The sequence below is a fragment of the Desmodus rotundus genome, chromosome 10 (assembly GCF_022682495.2).
Source record: "Desmodus rotundus isolate HL8 chromosome 10, HLdesRot8A.1, whole genome shotgun sequence".
NCBI lineage: Eukaryota > Metazoa > Chordata > Mammalia > Chiroptera > Phyllostomidae > Desmodus > Desmodus rotundus.
In genome coordinates, this window is record NC_071396.1 from 42,448,151 (window position 1) to 42,459,852 (window position 11,702).

The window sequence follows — 11,702 nt, forward strand, 5'->3', positions numbered from 1 at the left end:
CCACGGCCCGTCTTCTCCAGGGCCCAGCCCCCACGTCGGCCCTGCTCAAAGCCCCACACCGAGTTCCCCCTGCTGTCCACTCCATCCGGTCCACAGAGTCTGGAGTTCCCCTCCTGTGCCACATCTGATTAGACGGTGTTGTAGCTGAACTGTGTCCCCCTAAATTCATGCATTAGAGTCCTAGCCCTCAGTCCTAAAGAACGTGACTATATTTGAAGATAGGGTCTTGGAAGTGGCAATTAAGTAAAATGAGGACATTATCGAGGTCCATTGTGAATGGCAGCCTTGTAAGAGGGATTGGGAGACTCACACGCAGAGAAAAGGCTGCGTGGAGACACAGGGCAAAGACGGCTGGCTGTAGGCCAAGGAGAGGGGCCTCAGGAGACGCGTACTCTGCCTACACCTCGGTCGTGGACTTCCAGCCTCCAGCACCGTGAGGAAAGAAATTTGTGTTGTTTAAGCCACTCAGACTGTGGTACTTTGTTACGGCAGCCTGAGCAGACACCCTACCCCACCCTCACTTACCTCCTTCAGAGTCCCCATGGGCCCCGCGGGGAATAAAGTGAGAGCAGGTGGAAAGGACCTGGAGGATTGGGATGCTGGGCTGAGAGGGGAGTTTCCCCTCATCAGCCGGGGAGGCTCCACAGACAGTGTGGCCGGCTGGGGCTTGGGGTGGCTGGACTCAGTTGAAGAAGTAACTATTTCATAAGGGCCCCCTGGACCTGACCAGCGGGCTCAGTTGGTTGGAACGTTGTCACATACACCGAAAGTCACAGGTTCGAATCCTGGTCAGGGCACACACCTAGATTGCGGGTTTGATCTCCAACTGGGGCGTGTATAGGAGGCAAGAGATCGATGTTTCTCTCTCACATTGATGTTTCTCTCTCTTTTTCTCTTTCCCTTCCTCTCTCTCTCAAGTCAATAAACATATCCTCAGGTGAGGACTAGAAGAATTTGTTTAATTAAAAAAAAAGGGGCCCCACGAATAGGACTGAAATAAAGGGGCCAGAAGAAAGCCCACCAGCAGGGCCTGCAGGCTGAGTGATGAGGCATCTTTTCCCAGCTCAGCGCATTCAAAGCCAAGCTCGGGTGAAAGCAGAAGGAGGAGGTGGAGCTGCGCCCGGGGAAGACCCCTGGCGCTGGGTGCCGACAATCCTGGAAGCCATCATGTAAGAAAGAGACTGACAATCCCTTGTTGCCATGGACGGGGCAGTCCCGGGAAGGGTGCTTTGCTTCCTTCTCAAGAAATGAAGCGGAGCAGCACCCTTTTTCCAGAGGAGGAAGTTGAGGCTTGGAAAAGCCAACTAATTAGACCAAGCCAACTAATAAGAGGCAGCTCCAGACTCAACCCAGGGTTGCCTAACTCTACAGCCCATGGCACGAGCTGGGCCCTGAAGGAGAGACTTCTTGAAGGACTTGGGGGTGACAACTTGTGTGGGAAGGCCATGAGGTCAGGTCTCACCCTTCCAGCTCCCTTCAGTGGTTCCTGTGTGTGCGCACGCACACACGTACACACCCACGCACACACTCGTAGACCCACACACGTGCGCGCTCACACGCATGCACCCACGTGTCAACACACACACACACACACCCATGTGCGTACACATGCACACCGACAGGTACACACACCAATCTCACACACATACACTCAAACACACACACTGAGTCCCACCACTACGTGACTGTCCCCCATCTGCACCACCACCTGGGTCTGGGAGCAAGACGCTGCGGATGATAACAGCCCACACGTCGTCACACGGCGAGATGTGGCGAAATAAATGGACAGGCCGCTTTCTGTGTGTGACGAGCCTCCTCAGAGGCCCAGAGTTGAGTGTATTTTGTTGCGACCGTCTCCCAAAGCACCAGAATTCATTCTAATTGCTTTATGATCTGTTTCACAACTCAAAGTTGGAAGCAAACTCAGTTTTAGAAGTTGACATTACCCATTTGACAGCGCTTTACCCCCTACAGATTTTGTGGTTACATCAGAAAATGAAAATTTTCTCATTTCCAGTGTGAACTGAAGCAGATGTGTGTGCGGCCTCTAGCTCACCAGGCTACTCGTGAGCACTTGGGGAAGTCTGTGCCACACTGAAACATCACAAAAATGGACACACCTACCAATCAAAGCAAATTTACTACGTATTCGATGTTCTTTCTCAAGGAAAAAGCCATATACTTTTCATGAATAATAAGATTTTTATGTTGGTTGCAAATGTGAAATTTTTTTATTCAAAGGGCAAAGTTCCATCTGCTCAAAGGAGAGACTGAAAAAATGGGGCCATGAAGCTGACTCGGTCTTTGCTTTTCCTCAACTACCGAGTCCCATTTCTCTGTCGCCGACTCAGAGGCAGACACGTGTTCACACCTTTTTACTTGCGCACGGCCTTAGAAGGCAGGCAGAATCCGGGGTCCAGGGGATCTTACGGCCAGTCACATACCCACGGGGCTTCCTCTCCAATTGGCCAACGCAGACATTCCCCTGGATCCAGACGCAGAAGCATCCTCAGAAGGTCAGCCGTAGTCAGGACGCGTACGAGGTGCTGAAGCACTTCGGACATAACGTGTTTCATCCCCACAGAAACCTAACAGCCAGGGTGCCGGTGCCGGTGGAACAGACGCGCCAACTGAAGTTTGGAAAACTTTTCCCAAAGCCACACAGCTGGGAAATGGTAGAGCTGGGAGGTGAACCCAGGTCTGGTTAGAGCTATAGTGTCGCCACCCAGCCTAGGGGCCTGCCACCTACTGAGGATGTCACACTGGCAGGAAAAGCTGCTGCTCCTGCTAAATGATTGCTTCCTCGGGGCCAGGGGAGGGGGCAGGCCGCAGGAGGCTGTGGAAAGGGCTGGGGGTGAGGACTCAGGTTACCCAGGTTCAGGCTTCCGCTGCCACCTGGGGCAAGTCGCTGTCCTGCTCTGGGAGGGGAAGCCACCTCACAGGGGGTGGGCGGCTGAGCTGGGGGCTGTGGAGAAACAGGAGGAAACGTAAGTGAACCCTTTTGCCCAGGGCGGGAGCAAGGGAGGGTCCCCCTAATCCTCTAGGAGTGCACTGACGTGCCTTTCTTTCAAATGGCAGCTGAAAACTTATTTTTTCTCCCAGTGGTTCGTGCTTAGCCCTAAAATATGCTTCCAGATGTGATGCAGGGATGTCTTGAGTGCCTGTGTCAACAATTAAAGACTAATCCCAGTCCTACACATGGAGAAAATCGAACGGAGAGGGAGCCGCAGTTGTGTGTGGCCTCTGGAGAACGTCCCCAGTTACATTTGTTCAGAGAAGTGGAAGCCCCAGTGGGGCCGAGAGAGTGCAGGGCGAGGCACTGCCCGGTGCTGCCTAAGAGAGGCTTCCGCGGCAAAACCAGCGCAGGAGCCCAACTCCCAGATGACATCTGCAGAGGTTCTCCAAGTCTTGTTTTTAGGCTTTCCAGATTATCAGTTGCTTTCTGCTCGAACAACCACAAATCCAACCGAAATGAAATGTCAGCCACAGGGTGGCCTGGATCCACTTTGCTCCCGTGCAGCTTGCCCACGGCTTCACCACGGTGCGGCCGTTTCGGGATCCGACAGGAGGACACAAGGGTGCCTCACGGACAAAAGTGGATGCTCCAGAATCAAAACAGAAAACAAAGCCCCGAAGACGTTCCTCCGCAGGCGGTCACTCTGCGTCCTGGAGAACGACAGAAGAGACCTTGCCCACAAGCAAAACAGCCGGCTGCGCCGTTACCGGTGCCGGCGTTGGTGGAGGAGGCAGAGCCTGCCGGCGGGATGCTCTGCGGCCGTGAGCGTGACCACAGAGACCGTGCAGCACTGCAGGCGCGTCCCTGACGGCAGGTTGAAATACACACGAGCAGGGGTAAGAGGTGCTCACGCGCGGGACGACTGGGGGAGCGTAAACCTGCCTGTGGATACGGTGCTCAGGGTTAAGGCGTCCTGGCTTTCGGATGATCAATAACCTAGTCGCGTTAAATCAACCAAGTACACCTTGGTTGTTTTTTGTTTGTTTGTTTTTTTAAAGGGGGATGGGGAAGGGCTGCCGAGTTGGCGCGCTACCTCCCAACATTTGGTAAAGGCGGTGGTCCCAGCTCCACAGCGGCAGCGGCTGAGAGCTGATGAGCGAGTCGCCGGGCAAGGAGGAAAGGGTCTACACCTGCCCTTTGAAGAGCAGGCCTGAAAACTCTCTCTCGCCAACATCTAGCAAGGCCTCCTGGTGGGGCTCAGAGTAGAGAAAGGACAGAAACCTGCAGAAATCTGGGGTGAAGGAGAAGGCTTCTCTGAAAGTGGAGGATGATACCAAGCAGACCTGGAAGGAAAGGACAGCGGGTCCCAGTGCTCAGAGCTCACTCTTTGCTGCCCAAGTGAGTCCATCTGCTTTCTTTTTAAAGATTTTATTTATTTATTTTTAGAGAGACGGGAAGGGAGGGAGAGAGAGAGAGGGAGAGAAACATCAATGTGTGGCTGCCTCTCACATGACCCCTACTGGGGACCTGGCCCACAACCCAGGCACGTGCCCTGACCGGGCGACCCTGTGGTTCGCAGGCCGGCACTCAATCCACTGAGCCACACCAGCCAGGGCAAATGTTTGCTTTCTAACAAACAACTGTGAGAAATAAATCTTTTGTTGCTTTCTTCCATCCAGGTATAGCGAGTGGCCCGAATGGACTGAGACAGTGGCTTTCTGGATCCTTGTCCAAAGTGTTTCCTGCTCCAACTCGGGGCCCCCAAAGCCACCGTGACACACAGCCCCCGGCAAGGCTGTGGCACCCCCCACGCACACGTACCTCCCTGATCCACGTCACTGGAACTCAGGGTGCCCTCAAACACTCCTCCACAGGGCCAGAGGAGCAGGGCTCCCTCCTCCTAAGAATACCCTCTGGGAAGCCGATGAAAGCAGGCAGGGGAAGGCGGGCCGGAGAGCAGGTGGCCCTGACTTGGGGCACGTCCACGCTGTGGTAGGCCAGACACTGTGCCTCTGCAGAGGGTGCAACTGTCCTCCTCACTCCGCCCTCCCAAGGCTGCCTGCAAACCCGGGGGCCTGGGCCTGGCCCTGGGATCCCCGCGCAGGCCCCCGCCTCCACCTCAGACACGTCCCCCTCTCTCAAGCAAGGACGACAATCGCTGTCTTTGGCATCTCACAAGGCAGTTGTGGGAAAGTTTGAAGATTTTAAGTTACCTTGTAGTTCACATTTTGTAAATTCACATTCTGTATCGAAATACAGATTTCGATCCTGTCACAGATAAACCCAGATTTGTCATACAGGGCCAGGCACAAAGAAAGCCCCCTTTTTATTACAAAATCATAAGCCTGTAATTCTGTAACCTAACACTATCACACTCAAGCACACCATAGGACATTGTAGGTGAAATGTTCAAATTAAAACTTTACATTATTACACCCATGGTATTACCCCACCAACCACACTCAAGCAGGTGTTAGTTACGTCGGCCGGGACCCTGTATCTAAATGCGTAGAGAATAGAAACCTACGACCTACTGCCTGTCCCATTAGATCAAAAATTCTTTCCCTGGATTTCAAGCCACTGAGCGGTAACTTCTCCAGAACGTGGCTCCAGCTCGTTGCAGGAGCCTCTCATTAGCCTTGGACGGACGGGCATCTGCTTGGTTTCACCCACCGCGTGGCCTCTCCTCCTCCTAAATACGGAACTCCAAACTGTCCTTTGGGGCCATCCTCCACTCCGGTCCTTTTGGCTCCAGCGAGGGTCACATGTGGGACCCAGGAACCCTGCCCCGAGCCTGGCAGATCAGAGGCTGCCCCGCTGTTCTGGGCTGAGCACAGGTCTTCCGTATTGACCATCAGGGCCAATCAGGGCTTCTGCCAGGGCTGCTGGGCAAGAGAAACTCTAATGCTGAGGACACTATGGACGTGAAACCCCCTCTGCTGGCAGCTGCCCTGCCCTCCTCCTGCCCCCCACCACTGGTTGGGGAGTGAGGGCATCTTGAGAACTATGGAGCCAGTGCAAACAAACACAGAGTTGGGAAACCTCCAGCTTCGCCCAGCCGGGCAGGGCCCTGGACTTCCCCTTTTAATCCAGTCAATTCCCTTTCTAAAGTAGGCCAGTCTGTGTTGGGGTCCTGTCAGGCTGCTGTTTGAAGGTACAAGGGTCCAAAGGCATCTGGAAAGGCTGACCCCGATGAGATGCTGTCAGGGGGGTAAAGGGACACCCTACTCTGGGGACCATGACCTGACTGTACCTGCCCCAGAAGGGGCCCTGGAGGCCATGGTGAGATATGGCTGCTGAGAAAGCCAAGGAGGCCCATGGCCGAGGGGCGAGAGCAGGGGCAGAGCTGCCTGGGCACACACAGCTCATGGGTACAGGGCCCCATCCATGGTTTTGGGGACACTGGTCTCCTTGGCCCTCGGAGCCCCTGAGCCAGTGGCCTCCAGCCCGAGAAGCCTCCTCCCCTTACTGCAGTGTGGTGAGTGAGCACCACCACCCCCTGCATGTGCTGTGATGTGGCAAAGTTGGAGAGCTGGGCCCTAGAGTGCCATCCCGAGCGTGTGGGGCAGGCCACTCCAGCCAGTTGCTGCAGGATCAGAACGGCGTCTGCTTAAGGGTTAAGGACCATAAAAGGCAGCGCTAAGCATGGGATGGTTCCGGAGAGAATCCCAAGCACAGCAACCAAGCCTTTGACTATGGCCGAAGGCAGAGCTGGAGAGCAGGGCCCTGAGAGAAGCAGACACGGTGTGGCTGAGAAGTGTTCCCAATGCACGGAATGTAGGGCCCACTGCCACGGAAGGGATTTGGTTATGAAAATGGCGGCAGGTCAGTGGGTGGCTGCCCCATCCTCCTCTGGGGTAACAACACCCCAGGGCATCCACCTGACACCCTCGGTTGCTCCCGGGTAGCCATGCCCAGCCGTCCTCACAAAGCCACAGCTCTCTTCCAGTGGTAATGTTCCCAGCCTTAGGGGACGAATGCAGACCGGCCAACCCCACTGCCTTGCCAGGGACAGGATGACGGTGATTGGGGGCCTGGCTCTGGCTGTGAGGGAGGTCTGCCAAGTGGGGCTGGGAACCTCCCCCTGACTCAAGTAAAGAGAAAGCCTCTCAAGAAGCTGACTCCTTTTCCTGCCTCCTCCCTTCTGCTCTTATGTGAACTCTCCTGCTTGGAGCTGCAGCAGCCACCTTGCGACCATGAGGAAAGGCCAAGGGAAGGACAGATGGCCCAGGCACCCGTCGAGGTCAAGTCACTGAACTAACTCCAGATCTCCTCAATGACTTGCAGGCTTCTGTGGTTATGAAGACAGTTCAGTGACAGTTCAGAGGCGACCACACTCAGGGAGTCTGCTCCTCACCATCCAAAGCACACTGGCTGACCAGCCCATTCTCCCATGTCGTCGTCTTACAAGGCAGTAGTGGCCATCATAGGAGGGAAGAGAAGGCTGAGGCTGAGGAAGCTGAAGAGGCTGGCTGACAGAGCTGGTGAACGGCGGGACTGAAAGCCCTCTCTGCCCGCTGGTCCATGTTCTCTTGGTTCTGACTCCCCGGCTTCGGAAGGATGAAGCACATCTTCAGAGCCAATAGGTGAAAGTCCAGTGTGACGATTAAAAACCACATTTGTAGAAGGAATGCCTTGACAGTTGGCTCGTTCTAATCATACTGTTATTGCAAAGCTCTCCCAAGCTGTCGTGCAAAGGAAAAAAAAAAAAAAAACCCCAAGAGAAAGGAAAGGGCTGAGAGAGAATGGGAGCATGCTAGAAGTGTGGGATAGAAACTTTTCTGGTTTGGGAGCCAGGAAATGTCAAGGGAACAAATGTAGCGATATGTCTCCAGGACACCACAGAGCAGCCCTGACAAGTGACAGACTGCCGCAGAGGCTGAAAAAGCTACAGCTGGCTCTGGGTTTCACGGCAACGACCACGTACTGGTATATAACTGATGGTACGGAAGGAAAGTACTTGAATTTTACCCTTGGTCTCTCGGTTTTTCTTGTTTTCAAACTGACTGGTCTGGACAATGGAAGACCAACAGCCAACAATAAATCCATTATAAGCTAGAAACGGCCTCTTCTGAATATAATTGTTTCTTTCATCCTTGAAGGAATCTTTACTGCAGTAGAATTCAGGTTTTTGTAATACTGCAACCGTAGGTACAACTCCTGGGGGCCGGTCGGTTCCTTAGGGAGCACCTGAAACGCGTGCTCCCGGACGCTTGTGGTGCGTCTGTATTTTCGGATCATGTTGAAGATACTATTGTTAATTACTTTGGCCCAGGAATCTGGAATCAGGAATGGTTTATGTTCTGAAAACCATTTCTCTTACTTTGTGCCGTGGAAGGCTCTTGAATAATCACAAGTTAACCTGAACATTCCTTTATCGGAGCTTCTGGATCTGTTCCCAAGGGAACAAAGACCGTGGGTCCCATGTTAACAGTGGCATTTGTTGGCTTATTTAAAAAAAATTTTTTTTTCTGACAGTAAAGTGGCATGTGTTTGGCAAGGACTTCTCTTCTTTAATTTGGATGTGGTTTTTGTCTCCAAAACTCTGAAAACAAGCTTGTCGGTAAAAGGACGACCTGCAGGCGGGCCTCACGTTCCCAGCGACTTCAGCTCGGGCTCCGGAGAGGCATCATGAAAACAAACCGGGACCGAAAAACACGCTCAAGGGCAAGTGTTCTTTCCTTAAGCTGTTTTCAGTTCAATAGTCACTTGTCTTTCCTATCTAATAGTTCAAAACACTATCTTCACATCTCTTTGAAGCCAATTACCCGCTCACCATGACGTGCCTCCCCACACCCCTTCCTCTGCTGGGGACGCTCTGGGTCCCCGGCCAGGTTGTGTGGTTCGCCATCCAGTGACCATTGACCAGAAGCAGGAAAAGCCTGGCCCTGGGAGACAGCCAGCTTTTCCCAGGAGGCACCAAAAGAGCCAGAAGCTCAACCCCCAAGTGCACCCTCACGGAGGTCTCTCTGACGCTCCACCGGGAGGGAAGCACCAGCCAGCTGGCACTCGGAGCATGCGGTCCTTAGACACCGAGTTTGGTTGGTTAATAGTCGGGTGTGCGGAGATGTGTCCTGTGTGAATGCCAGAATGCTGAACGGCAATGTGAAGGGGAAATGCCAGGATTCAAACATTCCCTTTGCCTTTCTGAGAGGGAGCGAGAGCCCGGGCGCTCATGAGCAAGCGAGCACAGGCGAGCGAGCACTTTGGTTTGCCCGGGCCCCCGGTGGAGGCCACTGCTCCCTCCCTGTTGGCCCCCCACAGTGCAGTGCGGGGCTTGAGGACCCACCCGCCTCAGAAGGGGCTGCTTTCCCAGGACCCCCGACCCCCACTAGAATTATACAGTCTGCAAGTTCCTTGCATGAGGTCCTTCTAGGATTTCTGATTTACTCGGTCCGGGCTTGTGGTTTATTTTCACCCAGAGGGGCCTCCTGTTGGAGAGGGCAGCCAGTTCTAGCACTGACAGGTAGACATTTTACTGGCCCTCCATAAATCAGTTCAACACCCTGGTCTCTAGGGATTTGCCAACAGATAACATGCCACAGTTATGAACCCATCACCGGCAGTTTCTGCAGGACCCCGGAGAGATTTCTGAGGTCCTCAGGCACTCACCAGGAGAAAAGAGGAAATCCTTTCATGAAGTAGCAGTGTGGCCCACAGGCAAGCAGGGAGAGATGTAGTGCTGGCTGGAAGCGTTAAGAAACAGGCACGGTGAGCTAGGTGTGGTGTAGTCTTCTCCCACTGCCCAAGACTCCAAATTAACTCAGCGATGGGTAGGCCGCTGAATACCTCACTGAAGACCACAGCTCTGCACAGTTCAAGGGGCTGGCAGTAAGGGGCCTGACCTCCCTTCTCCTCCCTCCTGAAACATGTACTTTTCCTACAAAGGAAGATGCTCCTTTAGGCAGGGCACGTGGGAGGCGCCCTTCTGGGGAGGAAGAAGGTGGTTCAGCAAGGGAGGCAAGTTGAGCATGGCCAGGGCAGCTCTGACCAGTCCAGCCTCTCTAGTTCTATGGAGGAGAGGGGGGTACTGCTGCATAAACCGTGGGGGCTCTGATGAACACGATGGGGGAGGGCTTCGAGGCCTCCCAATTGGCTCCTGCTTCGACTGTAATAGAAGTGTCAGAGTCCCATCTGCTTTCAACAAACTCAAGAAAACTCAGAAGTATCTGCCCAGTTGGCATCGCACAGGGGACCCCGTCTGAAATTGGAACGCAGGTTTTCTGGCCCCGACTGTCTCTCTTCCCCTCACCCTACCGGTCTGATGTGGGCGTCGCTTCAGGCTGCGCTCAGTGCAGCATCTCTAAGCCCGAGCTTTCCTGCGGGCGCAGGGCGGGCAGGCTGGGTCGACCAGACCCCTTCCAGGTCTCAGCCCCTCGGTCTGCCCGAGGCATTCGTCCGCGGTGGCTGCCTGCCTGCTGGGGGTCCCACACCTCCCCAAGTACAGCAGCGCTGGGATGAGCAGCTGCTATCGGTGACGAGAGTCACCCACCAGGCACTTCGCGCAAGAGCCTCTTCACGATGCCGGCACAGAGGAGGAGCCCGGCGCCCACTGCAGGTGGGAAGCGACCGGTGGGAGCACACACACTCGTGGATCCTTTCCTCCCTCTGCCTGTCCCCGGAGCGGCCCTTCTAGCTCACTTTTCCCATGGCCGCTTGCCCTGGAACGCGACCTTGAGGCTGGAGCGGGGACAGCAGGACCCCCACGGGGCCGGCACCCCCATCAGCCTCCACCCCCCACGCAGGCCACGGGGATGGACTCGCGCGCAGGGCCGGCGAGCGAACGGTCCTCGGGGAGCCTACCCGGGGCACCCAGCACGCAGACACTGCCCCAGCCCCACGCGCACCCTTCCCGCGGGACTGCCCCCGACCCTGCGCCTCACCTCGTGCAGCAGGCGCTCCAGGTGCGGCTCGGCCCAGGCGGCCAGGGCGGCCGGGGACCCCGTTCGTCTCAGCAGCTCCCGCTCCTCCTCGAGCGCCGCCACCCGGCCCTGCAGCGTGGTCGCCTGGGCGCCCAGGAGGAGACAGGCGGCCGCTGAGCCCACGGAGAGCAGCAGGCACAGCGCGCTCACAGCCCAGGCCCACGCTGCCGTCGCTGGGCTACCCCCGTCGCCACCATCCGCCGGGGCGCCCTTCCTCGCGTCGCCGCCACCGCCGCCACGCTCGCCCGGGCTCATGGCGCGATCTTGGGGTGTGCGGTCCGAGGGGGCGGTGCAGAGCTGCGGGTGCGGACTGAGCGCGGGAAGCAGGCAGAAAGTCCCAGGCACGAGGTCCGCCCAGCGCAGGGCTTGGCCTCCAGGCAGCAGCGTATCGCGGCGCACGCCTCTTTCCCCGCCGCTGGCTCTCCACAACGGCCACTTTGGGCAGTTTCCTCTATGCAGACAGACTCTGCCAGAAAAGGAGCCGGGACACACCCAGGGGAGGAGCGGCCCGGCCGGCCCCACTAGGCGAGGGGGAGGGGGAGGGAAGGGAGCTGGCTCCACGGAGCAACGGCCCCCCCACAACCCCCGCGCGCTCGCTTAGCGGACCCCTGGAGCAGCGCGCACCTCCGCCCTCAGCTGCCTCGGGCGCCCGGGTGCACCCACTCCCGCGCGTGCACATCTGCGACTCCCCAGCACGTGTCCCCACTGCGATCCCAAGAAATCTGAGACCCAGAGTGCCTTCTGCAGCCCACCCCTGGCTGGAGCACCCATCATGCCTGGCGAAAATTGCCCTAAACTTGCGAATTAATCTTTCTGACAATTTT

At 56.0% G+C, this 11,702-nt stretch overlaps 1 protein-coding gene across 1 annotated transcript in view; it reads right to left on the reverse strand.

The window, feature by feature from the left end:
- Nucleotides 1-11,457, reverse strand: part of COL23A1 (collagen type XXIII alpha 1 chain) — a 276,836-nt gene extending 265,379 nt beyond the window's left edge. Inside the window, exon 1 of the mRNA XM_045185726.3 lies at nucleotides 10,840-11,457. Within this exon, the coding sequence (XP_045041661.1) occupies nucleotides 10,840-11,133 (294 nt within the window). The 5' untranslated portion in view covers nucleotides 11,134-11,457. The remainder of the gene's footprint in view (nucleotides 1-10,839) is intronic.
- Nucleotides 11,458-11,702: the final 245 nt, after the last annotated feature.